This window comes from Aquila chrysaetos, chromosome 2, assembly GCF_900496995.4.
Source record: "Aquila chrysaetos chrysaetos chromosome 2, bAquChr1.4, whole genome shotgun sequence".
Taxonomy (NCBI): Eukaryota; Metazoa; Chordata; class Aves; order Accipitriformes; family Accipitridae; genus Aquila; species Aquila chrysaetos.
In genome coordinates this window covers 60,165,973-60,193,817 of record NC_044005.1, presented here as the reverse complement: position 1 = coordinate 60,193,817, position 27,845 = coordinate 60,165,973, and the positions used below count along the sequence as shown (strand labels likewise).

Sequence of the window (27,845 nt, the reverse complement as noted above, 5' to 3'; positions counted from 1 at the left end):
TGTGCTGACTCTTCCTCCCCTTCCCAGCTGTGTGTGTCTCCAGAGACAAGGAGCACTGATTGACGCTACGCCACTCTCTTTGGGCAGGAAGAAGGCAAAGGGGCTACGGGCAGACTATAAACCCCAGTATCACCCTCGAGGTCATTTCTATTGATGTGTCTTCATCTCCCCAACAACGTTCTGAAATAGGACAGAGTTGCTCGGGGTGGGGAGGGTGGGGAGGGTTGTGCAGAGAGGTGCATACTCTTCCTTTTTGCTATTTTTAGAAGGACAGTGTGGAGCTTTGATTCAGGGACCTGGGTTCTTCTGTATAAAGGATGGCTCATTTGCAAACAGAGTTGGTATGAGTTAAGTGGATTGGAATGGCTTTGATATTTTACCAATAATAAGGACATTTTATCTCTTTAATGATTTTGGAATTGAAACTGCACGTGTGTGAATAAGAAAACATCAACATGGGACTACTTACTGGAAAGAAAGTGCTTTTTTGAATATCTTTCCAGAATAAAATGTTGTCCAAACAGCATTTTAAAAAAAGTTTTAATATCAAGGATGCCAGAACTCACTTTGGTGGCAAATTTCTGAGTTCCTCTACTCAACAATTTGCTTTCCGAAAAAGCTGCTTACTTCTGGCTCTGCTCCTGAAAATAGATAACTGGAGGTTTTGGCCACAAACGGTTCAAGACTCCTCATTCGTGCGCAGGACTTTAGCTGCTGCAGGGCAGTGATCCATCCCTGGGGAGCAGGGCTTCCTCTGTTCACCCGCAGGCTTACTGGTTGATGGACGTAAAATCTTCCACTGTTTGGTGCATGGGACACGCTTCTGTTGAGACACTGTCACTGGTATTGTGCTGACACGGGCTGTTGCTTACTAAATATGTGTTCTGTCCTGACCTTACTGATTTTTTTTTTTTTCCCAAGGATATGTTTGTACTGATTTTTTCATTTTATTTTATTTTTAATAAAGGTTTACTTTGTTCAGGACGTGAAAGGGGAAAAAAAAGCGCTTTTCAGCTGAAGTAAACAGAAAGTCGTGTGAGGAGAATCAGTACTCCTGGACCTTCTGAAAGCAGTAAAACGACAGAAGGAGTGCCGTGGGCAGGTCTGTGTTACGGGACTTGACCCCACCTTCCTCTGACACTTGAAGCTGAAGCACCGCGGCTGTTTCTTTAACCGCGTTTTTGACTTCAGCGGTCAAGTTTCGATGCTGGAGAGGTAGCACATCCCTGCCTTAGGTGAGCAGGATGCTTTCCCAGAAGGACCGGCCTCCGCTTGCGGCCGGCGGCCCCGCCCTGCCCCGCCCTGCCCCGCCCCGCCCCGCCCCCGGGCGCGCCTGGAGGGGGCCCGCGGGGCGGGACCGGGACCGCGACCGCGACCGCGACCGCGACCGCGACCGGGACCGGGACCGCGACCGCTCCCGCCGCAGCAGAGGGTCCGGCCGCGCCGCTCCTCGCCATGCTGCCGGCGCGCCTCCTCCCGGGGCGGCTGCTGTCCGCCGCGCCGCTCCGCCTGCCCCCGCCGCGGGGAGCCGCCGCCGGCGGGGAGCCCGCCCGGAGCCCGGGCGCCACCCGCGGTAAGGGCCGCCGGCTCGGCGGGGAGGTTTGGCGGCGGGAGGGCGGCTCGGGGTCGCGGTGGAGCGGGGCTGGGTCCGCACGGCGGCCGGCGGGAGGCACCTGCGGCTCGGGTGGTCCCGGGCGTCCTCCTGCCGGGTCGGGGACCCGCACCGGCAGGCTGCGGGGAGGTCGAGCAGAGCCGCGGAGAGCCTCACGGCAAGCGGGGGGGTGTTCGGGAGACCGCCTGGAGGGAACTCTGCGGGGCGGAGGCGGGGAAGTTCAGTGCCGGAGTTACTGTGCCCACGACCGGGACGGGGCAGGGGGCTTTTCCCCTTCCGCCGTTACTACGGCCCGTCGCTCGCTCTTAGCGTGCGGTTTGACGAAGTGGTTTTTTCCCATCTTCAAGCTGAGCCGGCTCACAAGGTGGTTGCAAGTTACAAACCTTCGAAGTTTGACAAAAAAATCCTCCTCTGGACCGGACGTTTCAAGACAGAAGAAGAGATTCCTCCGAGGATCCCGTAAGTGCGCTGCCCTCGTCCAAGGGGACCGTGGAGCTGAAGGGAAGGCGGTGGCCTGATCCCGATCTAAAGCTTTTCCACAGAGTTTGAACCAGTCGGTTTTTCAACACTGAAAACTTGGAAACAGACTGGAGGGCAAAAGAACTTCCTGTCCTGGTTAGAGGTTAAGATGAAAAAATGTTCCTTTCTGGGGTCCCCAGAGCCTGGGATTAAGAATTGGATCCATCTGAGGAGATAGCCTTGGTTACGTTTATGTACTGGCTTGTTTATTTTGCTTATTCCTAATGTGCAACTGGAGAAGGATGTTATTGGTAAACAATATTTTCTGTTTATAGCTCCCATAAATGGCTCTAAGGGAGCTGACTGTCACTGGATGATTACATTCAGCAAATCACAATTTATTATAGAATTTGAGGAAAAATAGAAAAGGACGTTATGAGAGAAACATCCCCCACCAAGGAAAACCAAGTGCTTGACATAGCCTTAGCCTCCCATTCTTGTTGACCCACTGGACCAGATGATCTTCAAAGGTCCCCTTCCATCCAAACCACGCTGATTCGGTGGCTCTCTGACTTGCTGAAAGTTAGCATCCCCCAAGAGAGTCAGTCACTGAACACGTGAAACCCCTCTAGTGCCAATTGCTGCCTCTTTCGTAGGATGTTCGATAGTGTGTTAGATGTCCCTCTCCAGGACACGACCTTTTGTCGTCACAGCATGTCCCTGTCTTGGGCGGTACGTTAAGCATAAGCAGCGTGCCGAGCTGTGTCAAGCAACGGGTGTATCCTCTGCCTGTTCTTGGTTCCTGACAGTTTCACTGGTGTTTGCTGAGCTGGACGGTGGCTTTCTAAAGGGTCTAACCTCTCTTGCGCTGTGTTAGACTCACCACCTTTCCCTAGAGAAGGGTTCAGACAGGTCTCAGAAGCTCTGAAAACTATTCAAGTCGTCAGGAGGCATTTATAAAGCCACATGCATTTGCCAGTCCGTACACGTACATGCACACAAATCGCTCATTTCTGAGCGGTAGCTGGCCTGGCAAGTGAGTGTCACCATTTTGAGCTTTCTGGGTGAGCAAAGTCTTTTTAGAACTGTAAGATCATAAATAGTAATATACTAGAAGAAAGTTGTGAGACGTTGAAGCTGAACTGTGTCACTGCTTTAACTATTAACAAAAAAAAATTTGTGGGATATCATTACCTGTGAACACAATCTAGCTGTTGAAGATAGTTTATACTAGAGTCAAATCTGCAGTCTTTATTCAAGGTTGTTGTGGTTTGTTGCTTTTTAAAAACAGCCGTTACTGACTTCAGTAGAGGTTTACCCAGTCTTGATTGAGCAGTAAAGGCCCTAATGTGCAATTAGGGAAGAACATAATCAGGTCTGTTTTCCTTAAAGCAGAGGCAGAAAGCAGGGAGAAAGTGAAAATCTGCTTCAGAAGAGTTTCAATTAGTGCATTGTGAAATATGATTAGGCTAATAAGCCAGACTAATAACACTTACCGTTTTGCTTTTGTCGCTACAAATGGATTAGCGGCTTAATGATTTCATGTGCTTGTCCAGTGTGCGGTTTGTTTTAACGATGATGTTTACCATTGTACAAAACAAAAGCGGTTCCGTAGAACCGCAGGCATTGTCAGCCACCTGCAAGGAAGGCGGCACGCGGAACGCGTGCTTGCGCGTGCGCTGGCAGGGAAGGGGCTAGGATGGCACAGCCGCTCCTCACGCTTGCCCTCGTCCGCTGCATTAAGCCTTCGGGAGAAGCACTGCAGCCCTCGGCCTCGGAACAGGCTTCCACGGGCAGAACTTCCACTATAAAACCCCCAGCTTTGCCCCGTCCCACCACTCATCCTCTTTAAAGTAAAGCTAAAGGTGTTTTGGGGGAAAGAGATCGTTGCAAGATCTTTACTCACAGCGTAAAATCAATTCTTTATGCAACTATCCTTTTTACATATATATGTATAAAACCATAACTATATATTATGTATATTTATATTCTGTATTTTACAAATATATATATATAAAGCATTCCCAGGTGATTTATGAAAGGAAAATAGTGCGCAGCCAGCATTATAATGAACATCTTAAAAACTGTAATCCCAAGTATAATGGCTGACTCAGAAAAAGACTTGGCTGAAAGTTTTGAGACAATTCTAGCGGTAACAGAGATTTCCCGTACTGCTGGTTCTCAGGGGCGTGCAGCCTGCTCACAACGGAGAAGGGTGGAAACGGGAGCTGTACCAACGCAGCTTGCTGGGCCGTACAATCTCTCTCGTGCAGCAACTACTGCCAAACACAGGGCAGAAGTTTTCATTCCTTTTGCCTTTGATGACCAGCAAAAACAATCATGTAGACTGTTCTTGTTTAGGTGTGTGTTCCTGTAACAGCGAGAAGGCTGACATCAGCTGCCCACTCTAAATAAAGCTGCTGCTTTTCTGAAGAACTAAAAACTTGTAGCAGTACAAACTCTGTTTTAATCACCTATCCAAATAGGTAACGTCCCTAGCCTACAGTATACAGGACGCTACCTGAACAGGTTAGATATGACAGTAGTTAATTTCCAAAGTTAATTTTGAATAAAAGGAACTTGCTTTCACCACATCTGGGTGACACCACATATACTTCTCCATCTGCTTAAAATAGATAAAACCCCTTAATTTTCACTGTTTGAATGAGCATAAGGTATGCTTTCTGGTGTATTTACCCCAAGTATTTAAATGCAAATATTTATTGCATAAGCAGTTTTGGGTTTGGGGTTTTTTTTTAAGCTTAAAAAAAAAGATCATCCCAAATCCATTAAATGTTGTTTTTCCACTGGAAATGGATTAGGGTCAGAAAATGCAAAGCTCTTGGGTGGTATGTAACCAATCATAGCAAGCTGAAGATGCTTGTTTTAGAAGCCAATTCTATTTTCATTTTTCAATTGTGATGTTACATCTGTGATGCTTTGAAGAAGAGATTACTTCGCAGTTTTGTAATGATTCAATTCAGTAACTTTAATTGCAGGCCAGAGATGCTGGACAGGGCAAGAAACAAAGCTCGAGTTAAAGCTTGTTACATCATGATTGGACTCTCGGTTGTTGCCTGTTTTGCAGTGATTGCCTCAGCTAAAAAGGTGAGTACAGCACTAGCTCATTATCACATAGCATACTTAAAAATTAATTCTGTGAAAAGTAGACAAACCTAAACAAACAGCAGCAGCTTACACCTACCCTAGTTTTAGCTAACCTAAGCTCCTGTCACCCCTGCCACGTAAGTAGTTGCTGGCTGTTCCCGAGGTTGGGTAGCTTTCCCTGAGGCGCGTTGTTACTCCCGTGACGCTACTCCATGTTTTACTTCCACAGGCTGCCGCACGTCACGAGTCCTTAACGAGCTGGAACTTGGCAAAGAAGGCCAAGTGGCGGCAAGAGGCCGCGCTAGCGGCGGAGGCGAAGACAAAGTAACTTCGTGTGAAATGCCAAATGTCCTCGTAGAAGCAAAATTAACTGTTGGTGAGAGTGACTAGTGAATTTCACCGATAAATGGACAACTGTGGTATTGCACATGCTGGAGCCAGTAAGGGTAGTTACAGCATCACAAAAAGAAACAGGGTCTCTTTTATTAGAGATACTCGATGTACTTGTTGCATACAATTAAAATTAGTTAGAATGTTCTGCGTATGATTAAAAGCAGTAATTAATTTCAAAGGAGATGAGGTAGTTTCCTAAGAATGTCAGGTATGTTTGGATAGGTATTTACAAAACATATTTAAAACCAAAAAGTTTTCTGTCCGGTGACAATGCAGTTTTACAGCACACAAATCAGCCAATTTGAATTCATTTGCCTCAATGCTGTATTCAAAATGGCATTTGCGTTTTCTAGTTTAGGCAGCCACAGTTATTGAAGCACTAAATAAATACAATAAACATCTGTAAAATAGGTTTTATTGGTTTCTGTATGGTATTTGGAGATTTAACATTCCATAATATTGCATACTACTCATATGTGTTCTGTTACAGTAATGGGCCTTTGGCCTGGATTTAAAGATGCACTATTACTATCTGAAGTTAGTATAGGTATTTTAGTTTCCACACATTGTATGAAGATATTGTGCCATAACTAACTGAAATTTCTCATTCCAGATTTCAGTGAACTCTTGAAGTCACAGTTAAACTTCATATATCAATTGACAGACCTATTAAAAAAAAATCCTCAGTTGTACAATTTAATAAATTTAAACCAACTGAGAACCAACCATGGAGGAAAGACAATAGTGCATCTTTTCTATTTTTTATTTATTTATTTTTTAAAGACAGACCCAACAATAAATATTTTCCAGTTGCAAACTTGTTCTACAGCTAACTTATTTCTGTGCCAACATTATTACTATTTTCTGATTGCTGCTAGCAACAGTGTTTAAAGCAAATACTAGAAAATTAAAAAGCTGTATGAACCAGTCCTCAGACAAAAGTGCAACAATGAAAAAATTAGATATGATTCAGTGTATCAAGAATAGGGAACTAAAAAAAAATAATCTTATGCTTTGCATAGTTGCATAGATTAGCTAGTTAGTATTCACATTTAAGCAGAACAAATGGTACCCTTTTTATTAAAACCAAACCCACAAAAACCAAACCCCTGTATTTTGAAACAGACTTTGTAACTGATAGGGCACTTCAGATTCCATATAAAATACCAACTTAAAAGAAAATCTCTTTCACAGTTTTGTTTTTTTTTCTCCACATTGGTTTCATCTATTTAAGCATCATCATGTTATGCCCTAATGACCATACCAGAGCTGACCTTAAGTATCACCTCTAGTTTTATAGTTTTCATTTATGTGCTTTTAACAAAGTGTGATGTAAACCCAGTGATAAAATATCCTTTGAAGAAGAATTTTCATTATTATTTTTTAACAAATTTAGGGTAAACCAAATGTTGAGTTTAAATAATGGTTTTCATTAGCCAAAGTCCATCAATTTTAGTTCCCTTTTAAACTGTTACATTTAAATGTATCAGGCATGAAATATAGTTTATCTAAATGCGTAAAGTGCAGTCACTAACCATTCACACATATAGAATAATATATCCACAAAACTGAAGACGTTCTTTCAAAACAAATATAATACTTTAAACGTCCCCTCTTTTCTTCAAGTCTTTTAAATCAAGATTTTTATAGTTCAGATTTGGTTTAGAGAGGCTTATAAATGCAGTTGTTCCAGGGTTCTCCAAATAAAAGCAGGCACAGCTGGTTATGTTATCAAAACAAGGTTGTTAGAAACCATGGAATACCCTGTTACCTGAATAATTTTCTTACACTAGAAGAACATTGAAATTCAGCATTTACTAGTAATCCTGGTAGATTTCCATGATCGTTACCCTGTACTTTGAACAGATGGGGCAGGGGGAGCAGGTAAGAAGGAAGGTCAGTATATGAAAACCTAAAACTATGAGAGTAGAAAGGGCACAAATACAATCATCTAACATTATATGAAAATTTGGCAGCTGTACTCATTATCACACTATTCAAAACTGTTGTATGCTGTACAAATCTAGGTTTAAAGTGTCATTTGCTAAAATATCTCATTATTCAGAGTTCATAAAGTAACAGCACTCCTATATACATCTTACACTTCTATCTTCCACTAAAAAGACTTCAAAAAGAGGTTTCTTCCCTCCCAGTTACATCTTAGTCAAAACTGACCAGTAATCTTAGGAAATCCACTTCAAGTCCCACATTCAATTACAATATAGTATATATTGCTGTAACATCAAAGTGAAACATCTTAGAATCTTAACTTGCATGTAAAAAAAATTCTAAATATAAAATGGTACTGTAAATGATACCACCTTTAACCTGTATTTTTCAGTGCATTAAAATACTGTTTAGTGACAAGCACAGTGCCATGGGTAAGTAATTTGAAGTTTAAATTGCAGCTTTTTATGAAGCATGAAATGCTCTCATATGTCAAAGATTTCACTTAACCCAGGAGTTTGATGTTAATACATTAATTACAGGTAATAAAAAATAATCATACTTCAGAGTTAACCCAAAGTATTAATTTCTCGAAATGAGATATACTACTAATACACCAGAAACACTACTTATATGCAAGTCAAAGCAGAGCATACGTTTTTCTGTATTCAAAACTGTTAATGTAAATATTAGAATTCTTTTAGTGTTTAACAGCAAACACTGTATATTGTAGAGCCTAAATATTTAGACGACAATAACTTCTAGTTAGTTTCGGTGTCCACATACTTAATGCTATTTACAGTACAACAAACTTTTCCTTCAACTGGAAAGGAGTGATTCACTATTCATTCTTCACTGCAGTATTTCTATTGTCTTACCAAAAGAAAACCGAGTTAGTTAACTTAAAGAACAATTCAAGTGGCAGTAGCGTATTTGGTCAAAAAAAATAACACCTACTGTCAAAACTTTTAAGAAGCTACTGTACTAGAAAGGCAAACATTGCAATGTTTCTCAAACTAAAATGGTGTTACCACATTTTGACAGGAGACAGCTGTAGACCATCTGCTTGGCAATTTGTGCAAATCACCATCTCTGTCATTCATAATCACCAGCATTCTCGTGGTAACTACAGCAACTGTTTCCACTGCAAAGTACTGTATTTGTGGCTGACTTTTAATGCCATTTAGCAGCTTTAATTACAGAGCCAGCATCAAATGGCCTGCAAGCTCTCTGCTGATTCCTATCTGAAAACCTCTGAAAAAGTCCTCTTCCCACATAATTCAGAAAAAGCTATTTCATATATTCAATATTATATTAGGTAATTAGCATTATATATGTATGTCTGTTATGTCTTTAAATACATTTTATAAATAAATTCCAACAGTGTGTTATAAAGTAAGTAATGCATAAAAGTTTCACAATTTAAATAAATATTTTTCACATTCCAATTCAGCTTCTTACAAGCTCATCTTTATTTCATGCCTTAGTTCTGAAGCAATGGTTTTGCTTCAATACAAGAGGTAGATTTGATAGAGACTGGGCAAGTCAAGCCTACTGCCAAAAATGCAACTGTCAGTAACTGTATTGCTGATACGCAGTTTGAGACTACATGAAAAATTCAGAACCACTACCTAAAATCCTACCAAGTCTTAGCTTAACAGTTCTTGTTAAATCACATTTAATGCTTTAGACATGATTACTCACAGTTGTTTTCTGTACATAAGAGATAATGAAAAACACAAATACAAAACAAGGAACAGTTGTATCTAACACAATATATAAAAGTGCATGAGCTGCTTCTTCATCTATTTCTGCAAAACATATTCAACTTTTCCTCTAACTTTGGCCATAAAGAAAAGACCTCTGGGGGAAAAAAAAACCCAAACCCAAAACCCTACAAGTGTTTACATTTTATGCTTGTCTTCAGTAGTTTACAGCTGAAACCCCTCCATTGGAGCCTCCTGCTGTTGAAACACAAACTGCTGCTGACTTTCATCCACCTGAGGTGCAATACTGGAGTCCTCTTCTTCTACACCAAAGTAATGTTCTATGAGTTCAAAAGCCTTTTGGTAGATCTCTTGGTTTTCATGCCTCTGAAGAAATTCAATTTTATCAAGTCCTAAATTCAAAACAAAACATTTTCAAAATCAAGTTGCTTAAATGAATGATGTATTCAAAGGGAAACAGCTTATACTATAGCTTATAGTATAGTGGTACTTCTTAGATAAAAAAATGCAATCCCAAATAATTTCAATTCATTCAATATCACTGATGCTTAATTTCCCGACCTATGTATTTCTTAGTCTGCATTTTCTGCAGCACTTTCTGCTGTCTAAACTAATTTTAAAACTATGCTAAAAGACTATCAATTAAACTAAGGAGGAGGCTGTAGTATCTACAAAGAAATATGCCATGCCTACAAAGAAACTGAATCTGTATAGAATTAGGATAGCAGTTTCCAATATCCCCATTTCTTTTCTTTTACTCTTTCAGTCTTCCCCAAATCTAAATTCCATCCCCTATCATGGAGTCATCACTGGGCACAGTCTGGTAACTTACTCAAATTTAATTTTAAGATTGAAGATACTACCTTCCAAAAGCTTATCATTTGCAAGCTAGAGAACATAACCTCTGCTCTGCTGGCAGAATTAAGTGCTTGGCGGTCAGTTACGTTGATTCAAAACTCCTTTTTAGCTATTTAAGATAATTCACTTTTCACTTAAGTTGGATTAGGAAGAGCTCATACAAACCCTTCTGGTCACTACAGAGGCCAAAGCAATGAGGGCGATATAATTAGCTGTTTCCCCTACTTGAACTTACACTCTACAGCTTCAGCAGCCTACACTTAACTGGTAAAGGCAAAAAAGAACCTAGGCATTCAACAGTTGAAATTATGAACGGACTCAAAATCTGGAACAGAATAAATTCCATTAAAGTATTCAATACTTATTCCTCTTACACATTAGATTGCAAAGTAAGTCTAAGTATGCACTTGGTTTTAGAAATGAAACTCTAACAGGGAATTCAGATTTAAAGGCTTCTTTACAGAAAAGTTAGTACCATCTAATCAGATGTAATGGGTTCAACTAGAATTGTTACTAGCAGTTTCTGAAACACAAACGTCTGCCCATTTTGTTTTGTCAGAGCTACAAAAAGATAACCCTCCATAAATAATGCCAGATTCATTAAAAGCCACTTTTAACATTAGTTTTGTTAAATCAAAAGCATCTAGTCATGAAATTCCACAAATAGTCATTTTAGTTTTGATACTCTGCCTTTAAAAGGTGGTTTAATTCAACAACTCTTAAAAGAAGAAACAGAACAAAATACTTTCACAAATTAAGTACAAACTTATTTAATTTTATGATCTGAAGTTGATTTTGCTATTACTGATATTTCCTATGCTAAAAAGTGATCCGACTTTGGGAATAAGTAAAACAAACTCTGATCTTGCATCCCTGTTGGTAATGAAACCGTACCAGACAGGACTATATATTAAAATAATAAAACTATATTTAGGATTAACTGATAAACTTATGCAACCATGGCTCCAATAGACTAGGACACCTGCGTGTTAAATTTTTCTGAGAATGTTTCTCTAGAGGGAAGTTAATAAACTGACCACAGACAAATGCTCACAGGTTTTCTGCATTTAACCACTTCTCCCACCATGTTACATTGCTTAATTTATGATACTTTAATGTCCACTTATGCTTGAAGTAGTTCTTATATTAAACTTACCTACAAATTTCAAAATGGTTCACAATGGTTTTGTTTTTACAGCCTGAAATAAGGAAGTTCAGGTATGTAGTTTTACAAGAAGTAATTTCTTACCATATGCTTCCTCTATAAGGGCACAATAAGGATTAATGCCCATTCCATTTTGCTTAGACTCTTGTTCTCCAAGACGCAGAATATTTTCAAGTCCATTTAAAGCCACCTGTACTATTTTTGAATCCATCACAGTCAGGAGGTCACAAAGAGGCTTGGTACAACCTAGTGCTACCAAATACCTTTATAACAGCAGAAAAACAGAGAGGGGGTGGGGGGAAAAAGAAGGACTGATAATCCAGCACATTTATTCTGACATACCAGTCTATCACTATTGGTCCTTAATTTTGCTAAAAAAAGTGGCTAAAACAAATTTCTAAAACATGCAACAACACAAAGACAAACTTAGTCTGAAATTGAATAAATACTCTTATTTATCCTAATGAGAAAATTTAATGTGCATATTCCTAACTGGAGTGTGGAATTTGTAGTCTTTTCAACTCCTTCTCACTTACGATCTTCAGATGGGTTTAACTGAGTGTAAGAGAAAAAGTTAGCTTTAGCAATAAGTTCTTTTCTCAGGCAGTTGAAACTCTGTAGTGGCAAAACCATTGAGTAAATACATTAGAGTACTCTGTGCTAATGTAGTCCACACTAGTAGTCCATTAAGGTGTTAACATTACCTACTATAAAGGGAAGGACAACACTGTAAATATAAAAAAAATTGGGATTCTTAGTATCCTATTCCTTTTTCCAATTTTGCACAAAATTGTGGACGAACTTTTGAAAATCAGAATCTGTGTCCTTGTTTCTAGTGTGTAAGTAAAATGAAGACAGTAATGTTTGCCTGCGTCAAAAGGTTGCTTAAATATAGTTTATCTAGTGGTTTTAAATTATCCTGCAGTTAGACAGTAGTACTGTGAGGACATTAAAAGGGCTAAAACTTCATGACACAGATGATATATCTGTATTTTGTGATGAGAAGCTACTTGTATGGTATTACATTCACATTTACTATGTGAAGATCCTGAACTAAAATTTATTTAAAGTACACTAAATTTTAAGATGTTACATTATGCAAGCAATCAAAATAATACCAAAAAACCAGGAACAAACTTTCCTTACCTCTGTTAACAGTCATTATAAGAAAACCAGGATTGTTTACATCTTAAATAAATAAGCATGCACTTATTGCAACAGATCTCCCAAATGAGCTGGAAGAGTTATCACATCACTTTCAGTTCTGGCTTCCAAATAAATGGATTTATAAATGGCAGCGTATTATCAACTACTGATTCAAACTGATCACTATGCTGACAGTATTCAGAGAAACCAGAGAGTATTGTCTAGTCATTCAAGAAGTCCAATTTTTGCATCACATAAATAGCTGCTGACAGTAAAATTTTAATCAAACTCAATTTTGAAAAAGGAGTTTAGATATCTGCTTTAAAATAATACTGATAGTAAGTATAAAATACATGAAGAAACTACTAAGATTCCTGAAGTCTCTCCACAAAGATACAATCCCATTGTGCAAGTTTTCAAAACAACTCTCCCAAAGTTTTCCATTTTCAAACACTGAAACTGTTCATTAACTGTTCCAACTGTCTTTGACAATATAGTATCAGCTCTGGAAGATAACCCTGTGAAAGCTTTAGGTGTAATACCACCAAAACAAAGCAGTATCAGTCAATTTATTATTAAGTCTACTGCACGTATTTCACTAATTTTTTGGAATTTCTATATATTTAGTCCCTGTACAGAGTTTCAAGGAATTACAGTTGTGTTTAGGATTTTATTGCTGTGTTTGTCAAGACTCAAATGCAGAAATAAAAATGCCTCAGAGAAGATACTTAGGTAGAGAAAATAGTAACATATACAAACTTACCTGATCTGTTCTGGGGTTCCTCCTGATGTTGCATTAGTTATGGCCCATGCTGCTTCTTTTCTGGTGCGAAATTCAGCTTTTTGAAGAATTTCAATCAATATTGGAAAAATATTTGCATCTATAACAGCCTAAGAGATGAAATTGTAATATTTTACCACAATTAACAAAGATTTAGTATACACAAAAACCATGAATATCCTTCAATACAAGTGTCAGTGATGCCTGTTGATACCAAAGCAAACAAAGTTTTGTGAGAAGGCAGACAAACTAGAAATGCTAAACTGAAATTCAGAACTATTCCAACATTGCACTGCAGCAGCCATCAGAATATCTTCTTTTTTGATTTCTCTGTCTCTGGTGGACAGAATACTGCTTACTGCATAAGCCCATTTAAAAATCATATGATATAAACACTAAACCTGAGTTTTTGAACTGGAGATCAAGCCTCAGAACAAAACTTCACTTTGTCCATTTATTCAGGTTTGCAGCCTCCATAGAAAGACTATGTCTATACTTGAAGACTGTATTATATATTTTAAATGACATCAAGAAGTAACATTTTCATCTCTGATTGAAGTAGAGGGGAAAAAAAAAAAAATCATATTGAAACATGTACTCTGATTCAGAATTCTCAGTTTTATTGACCAGAATCTTTTTTCAGGTAACTCCAGACACCTGGAGCAATAGTCGGGATTTAATAGTTTCCACAAGAATACAACTCAGTATTGATGGCATCACGCAGGTTTTTTATCCAAGCAAAACGTCCTAGCATTTCCAAATTGGTAGAATTGTCCACTTTTCACTGGACTAATTTGTGCAAGATGGTTTTTTTCAACTTTTAAGAAAGGGGTATTGCTTATTGCTTTAACATGCATATTACAATGAAGAACAAAATTAAAGAGAGTATACCACTAGATGATGCTCCCACAGGGAAAAATAACAACTGTTGACATCAGATCTAAGAGAAGTATCCTTTCATTTGTTTTATAAGCATCAACCAAATCCCCATGAGAGAAATTAATCCATTTCTCTAGTACAAATCATGACAGCTATTTTTAAAGTATTATTTTATGAAGTTATTTATAATAATCTTCAAAATTTAGAAGAAAACATTTAAATTAGGTAAAATTATAGACAGTTAGGATTAAAACAAATAATGCAGAGTCAATGTAGTATCTACTTATTTCTCCTTGTAAAGAAAAACCAAGTGAACTAGTAAAATGAAAACAAAACCAACCAAGTAACAAGTATACAGGCTTTACCTGAATCTGAGCTCTGTTTCCTGCAGTAATATTAGAAACAGTCCAGCATGCTTCTTTTCGAATAGATTCCTTGGGACTACTAAGCAAGTGCAAGAGACAGGGTAATGCAGAGCAGTTTAGAATCACCTAAAATAATTTGAGAATTGAAAATTGGGTTGTACTACATGTGTGTATATATATATATATATATATAAAAGCACTTTAGAGATGACTTCAGATTTTGCAACACATTTATATTTTACGAAGTATCATAGATAACATCCTGCAAAATTGAAGTGTTCAATGCTGTAGTGTGCGAACAGACAATCCAGCAATCTGCCCTCAACTAAGTTCAGACCAGAAGACTGACAACAGCAAGACTAAATAAGGCTGCTTAAGGCTAGAATATGAACAACTGAGAATAACCGAGAAGTGTAAATCTAATTTGTATAGTTAGTTGTTCCTTTGTTTTTTGAGACAGATGTTTTCTATTTAATTCCTTGACAAAATCCTCTCCTATAGAGCTCACAACAAATTATGTAATTAACTTATTTCCTTATTTACCCTTTACACTAGTTCTGTCAGCCTTTTAGACACAGTTTTCTTTAAAGCAAGACCTGTCTTAGTATTTCCTGCATTGCTTCAAACTCAATTCCACTGCCTGAAATTAAAAAATAAATCTTTAGAACAAATTGCATCAGCAAGACTATCACATGCAAATTCATGGACAAATCAAGTATGACCGATGCTTACAAGTGAAAACTTTGACTGTATTTGAAGACTTTAAAAAGGGAACTATAATAAATAATTGAACCCCCACTAAGGAGAAAAAATAAAAATAAAAAATGGGAAGCAACAGTCAAAGTACCATACAGGAATGAAGCAATCAGCTACATACAGTGCTGTAAAAAAAAAAAAAGTGTTCTTTCTTGCAGTAATTTAATGTTTAAAATAGCAGCCTAAACTGTCAAATTAACAATATAGATCTTTCACTAACATAGGCAGGTTCCTCTACTGGACATGTATTTTGTCACAAATTTTACAAAGTTCTGTCCTGCCAATTAATTTTTCTTCAATCAACTAGTCTTACCTGTGTTTGGATATCATCCCCAGTAACAATATTTCCAACTGCTCTTAATGCAGGGGATACCACCTTGTAATCGTTATGCCTGGAGACAAATATTAAATCGCTTGATATTACCAAGTGTTAAAGTATAATTTTGCATTTTCAGTGAACAATGGTTTACTTCAGATGCTAAATTTTTAGTTATAGAAAACACTGCATTACTTCTTATACTTTCTCCTTATTTAGCCAAATTTGACAACTGCAAGCCCACAACTGAATTGCTGATTCAAGGAAAGGGCATCTCTATGGAACAACACAACTTAGATTAATCCATCTGTCCAGCAGATTCATTTCACCCAGCAGATTCATTTCACCCAATATCCAAGTATTATTGAATACAATACTGGAACCTGCATCATTCAATAGCCACAGAAACAAAAGGGATGGTGTTAGCTGTATACTAAAACTTAGCAGCCCCCCTTTGTAAATGAACTCCCCCCTTTTGTAAGTCAATAACCCTAGAAGCCAGTACATGAAGTCTGCATTCCCATATTCAACTGTCTGAGATGCAGGGGAAGGAAATCTACTCAGTTGTCCTAAAGCTTCTACAGAAGAGAAAGCAACCTCACCCTCTCCTGACAGCTATACAAATGAGCTTTTCACAGGGAACTGTGCTGAGCTTTCAGTGCTGGGAAGTACTACCCCTGACCTACTCTGCAGTCCCCATGTGAACACAGGTATTTAGTCTCCCTTTCTAGGAAAATAATGAACCATAAACCAAATATACTGGAACAGTTCAAAACTGGCACAAGCCTGCCTCTGGACTTCGTGAGTCCGAGAACTGTCTGTATTGCAACTGCATCTCCTAGAAAGGTAAGAAAACAAAACGCAACAATGAAATAAAAAAAATAAAAAAAAAAAAAAAAAAGCTGAGAAATTAGTTTACAATTCAAGCTTGGTCTTCAGTCTTCACCTTTCTATTCCCTCATTAAAATTTAATGTAGGATTTCATTTACAAGAATATAAAGAAATACTTTGGAGAAAACTTTTTTCCCACTGTCAATCTCAGGAAAAATCCCAGGAGCCAAGCAACTCTTAGCAAGCAACTTAAAAGGTTTCAGACTGAATTCACATTCATCACTTCTCACAAAATAAATTTACACTTGAGGTGAGAAAAACCAACTAAATTTTAATTCATTAATATTAACAGTACTGTAAGACATTTATTTGGTGAAGAGAAGACTTACATAAGCAGCTCTACCAATCTTCGACACACTCCAGAATCAATAACAGCTTGAATTTTATCATTGGGACCATCTGAAAGGTAAGAGAGGGCCCAGCAAGCATCTGCTAATACATCCGGATCACTGCTAAACAACAATCTTGATAAAACATTTAAGCAAGGAGCAACCTAGGTTGAAGAAAAATATTGCATAAAATTAGATGGTTTGTATTTTTCAACTTTCAGAGAACATTCTGCAAAGGCATAAAGATGCAAAACTATTTACTGCCAAAGCACATGAGGTCATTAATGAATCAGGACCTAGGTGGAACACTTCCTGATTAAACTAGATACCCAATTCAAACTGGTAAATTGGATAAATTCTGATTCACAGCCTATTTATTTAGAGACACTATATTAGCTATACAATTGTTCAGCTTAAACAAAAACCATCTGCTTTTACAGATAACCAGATGATCAGGATTACTGATGCTTTCTTGAATCACTCAGGGAACAGAATTTCAAAGTAATAACATTTTTTGATATTGCTGTCTTTGTAGGAGTACTGGAGGTTATTTGTAATAACCAATTTACAATTGTTTTAACCACAAAGAAACTCAGAGTAATTCACAGAAGACTCAACATTCACTGAATCAAATCAAACAAGCAACAGCTGACTTCAGGTCTTGCTGCAACTGTAGTCTCTGGCCTTAACCTCCTACAAGCTCCACACAGACAGAGCCAGAAGAACTAGACCATCTTAACACCACTTGGAACCTGACAGGTTTCAGCTGTACAGTTTGGGAATTTCATAGTCTTTGTAGAACTTAATTCTTTATCTTACATTAGTTATGCAATTCAGCCTCCTTTATGTGTCTAACTGGTGCTATTGCAAAGGGCAAAAAGCAAAGGAGCTATTCTTCTTAGCAGCTGCTTACAGGGCATCCTTTTCCACTGAAGTTGTGTTTAAGCAGCAAGAAATCTTGGTTTTTTACTACCAGAACAAGACACTACTGAAGGATATAACTTAGGCAGAGCAACTGTGAGGTGATCAATTAATTGACATCAGAAATCACCCCTTTTTGTTAATATCTCTCCAAGAATTATTAAGTAGCAATGACAGTAATTACTACCCCATGAGGTAAGCTTCAAGACATGTAAATTCTCTCCACATTATCATTAATGATCATTTAACCTCAGACTCTTGTACTAGAATATCCAATGTCCAGTTCTTTTAATGTCATTAACCTTACCAGAAATTAATTTCATACTGAAAATAAGGAACTAATACTCCTATTAGCCTCTACAGTCTTCCTTTCTGTATAACCACGTACTGGAGAGAGGAGGAATTGAAGGGGAGAGCATACAGGCAAATCACCTCTGTCATCATAGTCTGATTTAACTGCATCTGACAGAGCAGAAAACTCAAAATTTTATTCCTGCAGCATGCACTCTCAATCATAAAATAAACAAACAGACAAAATTAAAAAAGCTTCAATCATAACTCACATACTCTAAAACAGATCTGGAGAAAATACAGCCCCAAGAGGTTTAGTGCTGAATGTATTATTTGTCCATCATTTCATACTAGTGAATGACTATTTGCATCTAACTACAATCTCAAGTTTTTAAGTAATTTAATTTTATTGCTGACACATGTGAAAGTAGATGATTTTTTGCAGATACAACAGATGGACAAGACTGTATGATTACATTAAAAAGATAAAAATCGAGTCTATCTCCAGATTCAAAAACTCTGTGTGTTATGACATGTTATAAACATAAGTCATCTTCAGCTTTCTGATTTCTCAAAATGAATATTTTATTATACCTTACTGAAGTCCGGAGGTGGGTTCTTTCCTCTACAGAGATTTGAGAGAGCCCAGACTGCATTTCTAGTTGTTGTAAGACGATTTGAATTTGTTAACAGTCTGTCCAAGAGAAACAGCAATAATAAAAATAATCATTTCTTGTTGAAAATGTAAGTCTTTTTATGTCTATTATTACCAACAGTACCTCAAATCAGGAAAAGATACCCTATTATTGGGCACTAGTTTCAATTTATTTCTCTTCATAGTTTACATGCTGCAAAATTTTCTTAGAATCAACTGAATCTGAATAGATTATTTTGTGTGGACATCTCATTCCCAAACCAAGTATACACATATAAAGTAAACCATTGCTCATATGAAAAAATCATTCAACTAATCTTTTCTGAGGGTCTTGAGAAGGGGCTAGGAGATACAACCCTCCCTTGAATTAACTTTGACATTTTCATTCAGAGAATGAAATTAATAATAATAAAAATAGTTCCATAAAAAGTTAGAACTTAAAAGATCTTCTAAAAAAATTAACACTTTACTGTTTTTTAATAGAATGCGAAAGATGCAACACCTGAAAAATCAGGTTCATGTTTCAGATACATACCAAAATATCTAAAACTGTTAACCTGTTAAATCCTTGAGGAAGGTAATCACAGTCTCCTCTATTATTTTAAGCTATTTTACAAATGTCTTAAGACATTTATTATTTTAAGCAATAATAAATTGAATAAAATTTGTGTTGTGTAAATTTCTTCCCTGTGATGAAGCTACCTTACATCCTATTGTAGGCGTATAGTAAATGCTGGAATGATATTCCTAGTGAAGAGAAAACTTCTGGTGGAACACAGGTCGTGTAACAACTACTCTGCCAGCTCATTTCAACAAGCAAATGGATAGATAGCAATACCGGAGCTTGGAGCTACTGGACAAAGGTGAGAAAACCAGCCTATTGCCCAGCCAGTTGGAATCCCACAAATGCAAGTGTGAATTGAATCATCTCTCTCACCCTATAGATCCAGAACTCTGGCAACACAGAGTTCTGCACAGTATAGAAATTTCATACCTGTGAAATAACACTTCTCTGCTTTTGCAAACATTGGAAAGCTTCCAGTCATGGACTAATTAAAGATACGCATGAAGCTGTGGTAATCCAAAACATTAGATTCATAGCAATATAATAAAAAAAGAAACATTCTCAATTTAGCAAAAAGCTTATACTCTTTTCAAATAGATTTTAAAGTTGAAGTTTACAGTTATGTATACCCATACACTATAGTTATAGAACTAATTGACAATACTTACTCCAAGAGGGGTGGTAATATTCCACAGTTCAAAACAAAGTCTCTGCATTCTGCATTATCACCAGCAATGTTACCAAGAGCCCACACTGCCTTAAAAAGCAAAGCATCCAAGTGAATTTATACATGCTTGCCAATCGACTTTTACAGATCGTCTATACATTTTTACAGCAAATATTATAGAATAAAAAAAAAGTGGTATCATTCCAAATATAAAATTTCAGAAGACTACTGATTTCTAGATTGCATTTTTTTGTGAATTCACACAAAGTCAATTACCTACACTTGAAGTCATCCTTTCAGGGAAAGAAAGTCTTCTGATACAAAAATATGTTGATCTGTGTGCTTTTCAATAAAAAGGATGCACACACTCTTTTAAATATTAACATTTGCTCACTATGTGTAACAGATTCAATAAAGCTGACTCAAAGTTGCAAACAATGTATGAGGAATAAAAAAGTTAAATCATGAACTTTCACTATACAAACTTACAAACATGCTAAATAAAAGCTAGCAAATTACAGCCTCTCTTAAATATAAACAGAAAACCCCCAAAACCAAACCAAACCAAAAAAACCCAAAGTTCAGGAAGATGTTAATGAAGACTGTAACACAGTAAGATGGAAGAGCAGAAGGATATAGCAAATAAAGCTGCAAATAACTTAGGGAAAAAAAATCCACATTGTTTTCTACTCTATTATTTCTATCACAGTATTTTAGATCCTGTCCACCTGTAAATGCCACAAGAGAAATGAAGTGCTTTCTTCAAATTACTCAATAACATGAAATAAAACACAGATTCAAAGAAACCTGAAAGAATCAGAGGAAAAAAAAACATGAGGGAAAAAATATACCGAAGGTAAATTTTTATCCTCCTTCAGCCAATGAGCAAATGAGGCTCAAAAACTCTCTAACCATACACATCCCCAAAAAGACACTCATAAATGAATTTTAAGTAGTTATAAAACACCTCAAGAAAAGAGTTACCTGCTCCTGTACATCTTCATGCTCTGAACTAAGCAACTTAATAAAAATTGGAACAGCTCCAGTTTCAATTACAACTTTGGTGTGTAGAAAAGTTCCAGATGCTATGTTTGTCAAAGCCCAAGCTGCTTCAAACTGTTGAGAAGCACAAAGACGACCAGGTTAAACCACTTCACAGTAAAACTTAAACTCATGAAAACAGCTTGACATGAGAGTTGCAGAGGTTAATTTTCTAACTTTTTTCCTTTCCACTGAAATGCCATTATTACTATTATTGTACTTTCTATACAATAAAATAATTGGCATTGACAAAATCTCTATTTTAGTAAGCTTGCAGCACTAACTGTAAGGAAGATTTCAAATCTCTATTAACTAGTACAAATCCCTTCTGTTTACTCTGTATTAAGTTAATTCTTCCAGTATGAATGTACACAAGGCCTAAGTGCCATTCCATGAGCTACCATGAATAGATAGAACTAGTTACTCCTATCATTGATTATATATTTTTCAAGATTTTCTAAAAGGGTTTCATACAAGCCTTTCAGTTTCCTGTATTTTTTTCTCCTTTTCTACGATTTCAACTGAAAAATACTACAATATATTCAACACAAACAAAACAGATTCTGCTTACACATCAGGGCTGATGATCTTAATATACCACTCTGGAAACGCCCTTGGACACATGCTGCTTCCAAGACCCAAGTATTTGACCAGCTGAATACACAACCCTAAAGACTACTATGAAATTTGCAAGAGTAAAGTCACAAGTTCAGTGGCAACAACTGACATTTTAGACAACTAAAATTTACAGCTTCAGTCGTTAAAAATAGCTAAATTTTACTATTAAAAAAAAAAACAAACCAAACAAAAACAAAAAATACATGCTTTCCAAGCTCTTTTGGAGGGTTTCTAATCCCATTGCAAACCCCCAATCAGTACCAGCCAAACTCACTTGTAGAGTGTAATTCTCATTCCTCTCTAGAAATTTCACAAATCTCTGTACTACTCCTGGTTTTTGTATGACTTCATCTATAGGTGGATTAGGCTCTAGGGAATAAAAAAAAAAAAAAAAAAAAAAAAGTATCTGTTTAAGTCTAACAAAAAAAGACCAAATAAATTACTTTTTCAGTATGACACAAAACATGAATACAATTCTCAGTTCTTAACATAATTTTTAGCATTCAATCATTTTAATCTCAAACGAAGGAGCTAAACTTTTGACTTGAGAAGATGGCAGGATCATCTCCATAAAGTGCTATAATTTACTAAACACCCTACTATGTATAATAATAGTAACACATAGTACTATCCATCGGCATATTAGTAACACATTACAAAACACTGTTCCCTCAATCAGTAGCTCAGATCAGTACCTAACCATAATTTCTCTTCCACTATTTTAAATGACCAAGCATACTTTTACCTATCATGCTATACAAATGCTGGCATTGATTCAAGTCCGCACATCTTACAGTCTCAACAAAAACAAGTTACAACTGTTCTCTGGCAGCCAGAAAATTTTTCTCCCCTCAATTACAGAACGCGAATCAGAAATTGAAGTACTGCAACAAGTACTCTAAGTAATGTTAGTGTGCGTTAGTTACTGCCCTGAACACTTCAATCAAAATATCCTTGCTTTTGTTACTTTGTCTGAAAGACTTAACATTGGAATAATGAAGCTTTCTGTATTTAGCCATTAGGTCGGAAGAGATTAGGCACAGTTTCTCTATAAACAGAACTGGAAGTTTCAGCAAGCTCTATTTTAAAGTAAAACAAAACTAAAGGTTAACTGACTCTCTCTGACTGAAAATTGTAGTAACAACACAGAAGGAATGAAAAAAATCAGGCAACATTTTGGTACCTTTAGATAGCAATTTTCTGAATTTCTGAGTTGCTGTGAGTTGCTGATCAGGATCATCCGAGAAAATCATCTGCACCATATCTACTGTAATAACTTCTTCCTAAAAATTAAAAGAGGATTTCTTATGTCTAGTACTATGCACATTAACAGATAACATTCTAAACACACTCTAAAGTAATTACCTCTGGAACAGGTACAGTAGAGCTGACATCAGGATCCTGAATTGGACTTTCTACCATAGATTCTTCGTTCCCCGGGAGAGAAACGTTTCGGCGTTTAAACAGCTAAACAAAGAAGAAATATTTGGGAGACATTAGAATTTACCATAGAGTGGGTACTGATGACATACACTTGGAAGAAATGCTTTCACCAGTCAAAGTATTTCAACTATTCACTTTCCTACTCATCCATGCAAATGGAATTCTACATGAAAGTTTAAAGAACATAAAGAAGAAAAACACTACTATATCTGTACTTTGATAAACTGCACTGCAACACTTCAGAGAGACACTTAAAAACTGAAGTTCTTTTTAATTAGCAAAGATCCATAAATTTTTCCACACAGATCTCTTTACTTTTAGTCTTTTATACCTCATAATTAGCATTTATTTTTAAGCAGGAAACAGTATTCTACAAGCTACTTCCTCCTTTTTTAGTTTATAAGCTAAAATCATCAACACAGAGCCAAAGTTTGTGTTTCAGCACTCTGCATTCCTTCCTTCAACAGCTGGTCTAAGATCTATGTACTGTCTTTGCATAACAATTAAACAGCACCTATACTTCTTATACAGTTGCAGAAAGATTAAAACATTATTTTAATATAGTTGGAGAAAAAATAGCATAGCTTCAAGGTGAACTTCCAAATTATGTAACATTAAACATTCTCTACGTCCAAAAATCACTTTACAATTGGCTGCATGCACTGCCTATGCTCAAAATACATACCTGCACTATAGTATTTTAATAAGGTATGTTTAATGAGTGCCTCTTCATTTTCTGGCGTACAAGCAGAACATTCACATCAGCCTGTTTTCTTCTAGAAACCAAACCTAAATTTTTATCTTTAATCCCATACTACACTTAGAACTACTGTAATTAACAATTCTAAGAATATTATGTTGGCATCTTTAAAAATAAATGTTAGAATCTCAATCCACTGACTAAGATTTTACCTGTAAGCATAATAATGAAACCTCCTACTAAATCCTGATGGTTTTGTCCTCTAGGTGTCTATAGACACCTAGATTTCTGCTATTGTACATGCCCAAAACTGCAGAAGCAACTCCATGTTTTACATCTACCCATATTTCAAACAGGAACCTAAACCAGGGCATTATCTCAATGTTCAACGCACTTCTGGATTGGGCACAATCCTGGACACAAAACAACTGTAGAATCCTTGACATAAACAAGGTTTAATTCTATTTAAACCCACAAAGGAAGAAACAACATTCCTCTTTTGGAAGACCAGCCATTCTTTCTAGCACTTAGCAAGGACACAGACACTCTTGGTTGAAATGTATAAACTCTTTTTGTTTAGGATCATGGTCTATCTACCAGTTATAATTTTTTCTGGAGCAAAAGCAGTCTCATCTCCCTGCATAAACTTGTTCTCCCCAGTTCAAGAAGAGCTGAAAAACACCAGTCCACCAGATTAAGATCAAGGAGAACATAAGAGTATTCTCGTTGTTACAACAGTCAGCATGGGAGAGGAAACACCCATTATTTTCATAATTTATGTCGGGACTATCTACTAGAAAATACACAAACAAAACTTTCAGCAGGAACTGCAATGCAGTTACCCATTCACAGGTAAATGCTCCAGTATCACACTACTTCTTACTCTTACCTCTCTGGCCCAACTAATTTAAATTCTTTTTCCATGCAGTAGCACCACTTTCCCAGGAGAAGAGTAAGCATTCCCACCTCAGAGAAGACTGTAGATCAGTGCCTGGGACACTCTCTAGGTTGTGGGAGACAAATTCAGCCACTTTAGACCAAGCAGAAAAACAAACTACATTCCTTACTTTCCTGGCAAGAAACTACTAAACATTTTGGGAAAAGGAACTGCCACAAACCATTAAATTATACAATGCTCCATGTACTCCAATCACTAAAAATTCAGTGAGGACAACTGCAAATGTTATATGTAATAGTTCAGGGATCACTGATCGGTAGCTACTTTACTAAGTTACTGTAGAAAAGCTATTTGGGCAATTTGAAGTATGGCTTCAAAGATGAAAATAACCCTCTCCCTTCTAACAGTATAATTTTGGCCCAAACTCTAGAAGAGAATGCAAGGTTTCTAATCCTTACTGGAGATAAGACTATCCTTTCAGACCAGTCTTACATGTTTAAACCTAGACTAATGATTAAACTTAAGATGTGGGTCTCTCCTCTGTGTGCCCTACTGACTTAAGAGGGCTTCTGTTCACTTTTTTGTTTTATGATCCTATCAAGAGCCACCTGGTGCTCCCCAAGATTGCACAAAACCCAGACATTCAGCCTGGTACTCTGGATTCTGCTCCACAGGAGGAATCTGCTCAAGTCCTTTCACATATCTGAATTTAGCTTCACAAGCACTTAACAGTTAAGAGCTCACCAAGATACTTACCTGTTCTTCCCTTTTCTGTTTCCGAAGCTGGATTCCTTCCTCCTCTCTTCGCCTGCGCATTTCTTGGGGATTCAGTGCATTATTCTTGTAGCTTTTCATTCGGAAGTTATCTTTACCTGGGCTTGCCATGTTGTCTATTAAAAAAAGAAAAATTAGTGCAAAAGGCTAAACCTTGCAAGGCAAACCTACCATCTCTTGCACTACAAAAGCATCTACAGCAGCAGTATCTACATCTATTCCTGCAGTTGCTTGCAATACCCAGTTCATCAACAAAAATCTCTAGGGTAGAAATCAGAGAAAAACCTTTGCCTAGATAGGCATTTCTGAACTGCAGATTAAACTACAGTTCATTTTGAGGATCAGATACTTCATTAAAGGGCATAAGCTACTGCAAAAAGAAATTATGGGTCTTATGAACAAACTGAGAAACAAAAAGCAAAAACATTACATTGCTAAATTTTGATTCTGTCAGCAAGTAAAGCAATTTTCTTTCTCCTCTCATAAAAGAGACACTAAATGTATTAAAAAGTAAGGACAAATCCAAGAAGAAAACCTGCAGTAATTACTGCTTCATTTAAAACCTTGCTGCATTGTTTCTTTTGTTGTTGTTGGGTTTTTGTGGGGGTTTTTTTGTTTGTTTGTTTGTTTGTTTGTTTTTTTAAGATGCCTATCTTGCAAACATAACACAGGACCTAAAGATTATGCTGTATTTCCTTCTAAACTGTATGCAGAAAAACAAATTAAGGGTCAGTAGCACCCAGACAGGCATACTCTTTTCCATTTTAAACTAACAAAATGATTGACTCATTCTAATTAACAGCTCTTTTGATGGATTAGGGGATTATAATTTGACTGTCATTTCAGGCATATCAGTTGTGAAAAGATAAAAGTGATAAAACATAATTCTGTCACTGAAATGATCAAACTGACTGACTGGAAAGGTTGTTAATAGCATGGTGCTAGGTTTGAAAGCTAAAAGCGTAGCCTTCATCTGAGAAATAACTGTCAAAAATATGATTTAAGACTCTACACCAACTCTCACTTGTCTGGAATTCTTCCACAACAAGAAAACAACTGAACTACAGCTCTTGAGCTGTGCACAGTTCTCTCTCAACCTCCAGGATGGGACTACTTATTTACTTATTTTAATATCAGTAGTACCAAGGACTGCTGAGCAATAAACACAAACTATGAGAGGAAAACAGTCTGCAGACTTAGGCTGACATCAACAAGACACTGCAAGGACTCAGCAGCCTGTTTCACCCAAATGCATTTGCTTCACAAGAACCTTAGTAAACTACTGCCATCTCTGGACTGCAATGCTAAGCGTGCCGCCGTCTAAGGCAATTTTCTAGTAATTGTCATGTTAACTTTTGAGGCACAATTTAAGAATATCATTTTTCCAACAACACTACTGGCTTAACTAGTCCTAGAACATCACCACTTCCTTAATCATTCATGCCTTGCTAATTTAGTTGCACCAATAAACTGTCAGGCCAAGCAATGAACCAAACAAGAGAAGTGTGCATGCAAAGTAACCCAGTTTAGGTCACTGGCTCTATAGCGTTACAGAAGCTCAACTGGGAGGAAGCTCTCATCAAGACTGTTTTCAAAAAGAAAAGCTTATGAATTTATAGCTTCATTCCCCGCACAAGAGTTTTGGTATAGACATCGTAAGGGCAAAAAGACTAGCAGTCCCCGATCTATTCAGGCTTCACGACTTCTGCACCTAGATCCAAGGAAGCTCGCGCTTCTGCTCTGCAAAACCACACTCGTTTTCACACTAAATCCCTCCACATCCTGCATCTCGCCCACTTGTTGTGCCTAGGCTAAGACCTAGCCTACTAATAGGTTTTTTTGTAGGTTTTTTTTTTCCCTCCCTGCCTACAGCAGGCTCCCTAAATACCGCGCCTTGCTGTACCACCGCCCCCTCCCCGACCGGCAGCGCGGGGGGAGGCCGGACGCTGCCCGCAGGCTTCGCACCGGCCAAGACCCCGGCGCAGGGCCGGATCAGACCCTCGCCGGCCGCTCGGCCGAGAGGACACCCGCCCCGGCCACGGGGAGCGACTAGCGCAGCCCCTCACCCGCGTCCCTTGACCAGGGGGGCGGAAAAGCCCCCTCCATCAGCAGCAGGGCACGGCAGGGAAGGGAGGACGGCAGCCCTCTCGACTGAGGAAGCGGCGGCGAACAGCGCAGGAAGACCCCGTCCCAGCACCGACCGCCGCGCCCGGCGGGGACCGAGCTGCCGTGCGCGGCAACGCCCCGCTGCCGCCGGCCGCCCCCGAGCAGGCAGGAGACCGGCCTGCGCCGGGGAGCCTTACAGCGAGGGTGCCCCGGAGGGGACCGCGGCCCCTCCTGCCCCTGCCCGCCGGCTCTTGGCGCTCTTACCCATCGAAGCGGAGACGCACGGCGCCCGCCGCCCTCCAAGCGAGAAAGCCCCGCGCCGCTCCGCTCCGCGGCACCGGCAGCGGTTCGCAATTCAAGATGGCGGACGCCGCCCCGCCGCGCGCCGCACTGGCCGGGGGAGGAGGGGGGGGGCGGGCCCCCCCCCGTTCCCA

The 27,845-nt window shown here is 38.2% G+C and overlaps 2 protein-coding genes across 3 annotated transcripts; one reads left to right on the top strand and one right to left on the bottom strand.

The window, feature by feature from the left end:
* Positions 1-1,323: 1,323 nt before the first annotated feature.
* FAM162B (family with sequence similarity 162 member B) lies at positions 1,324-5,751 on the top strand. Its single transcript, XM_030030096.2, has 5 exons — positions 1,324-1,361; positions 1,392-1,573; positions 1,960-2,071; positions 5,071-5,179; positions 5,409-5,751. The coding sequence occupies exons 2-5, from the start codon at positions 1,456-1,458 to the stop codon at positions 5,505-5,507; spliced, it is 438 nt and encodes a 145-aa protein (XP_029885956.1). The 5' UTR covers positions 1,324-1,361; positions 1,392-1,455; the 3' UTR covers positions 5,508-5,751.
* A 220-nt stretch (positions 5,752-5,971) lies between these two features.
* On the bottom strand, positions 5,972-27,830 carry KPNA5 (karyopherin subunit alpha 5). Of its 2 annotated transcripts, none has more exons than XM_030030034.2 (14): positions 27,676-27,830; positions 25,288-25,421; positions 22,856-22,957; positions 22,674-22,773; positions 21,765-21,859; positions 20,816-20,947; positions 19,833-19,921; positions 18,539-18,638; positions 16,733-16,896; positions 15,510-15,588; positions 14,441-14,566; positions 13,179-13,306; positions 11,354-11,532; positions 5,972-9,638 (listed from the first exon to the last, which is right to left on the bottom strand). In XM_030030034.2, the coding sequence occupies exons 1-14, from the start codon at positions 27,677-27,679 to the stop codon at positions 9,451-9,453; spliced, it is 1,620 nt and encodes a 539-aa protein (XP_029885894.1). In that variant the 5' UTR covers positions 27,680-27,830; the 3' UTR covers positions 5,972-9,450. The 2 variants fall into 2 exon arrangements, with proteins under 2 accessions (XP_029885894.1, XP_029885904.1); XM_030030044.1 differs by lacking the exon at positions 27,676-27,830 and adding an exon at positions 24,523-24,636.
* Between the last annotated feature and the right edge of the window lie 15 nt (positions 27,831-27,845).

Coding starts and splice junctions, on each gene's coding strand:
- FAM162B (XM_030030096.2), top strand. CDS start 1,456: ATGCTGCCGGCGCGCCTCCTCCCGGGGCGGCTGCTGTCCGCCGCGCCG. Junction 1,574..1,959: donor GAGCCCGGGCGCCACCCGCG/GTAAGGGCCGCC, acceptor CCCATCTTCAAG/CTGAGCCGGCTCACAAGGTG. Junction 5,180..5,408: donor TGATTGCCTCAGCTAAAAAG/GTGAGTACAGCA, acceptor TTACTTCCACAG/GCTGCCGCACGTCACGAGTC.
- KPNA5 (XM_030030034.2), bottom strand. Junction 21,860..22,673: donor CAGAAAATTGCTATCTAAAG/GTACCAAAATGT, acceptor TTTATTCCCTAG/AGCCTAATCCACCTATAGAT. Junction 11,533..13,178: donor GGAACCCCAGAACAGATCAG/GTAAGTTTGTAT, acceptor GCTGTTATAAAG/GTATTTGGTAGCACTAGGTT.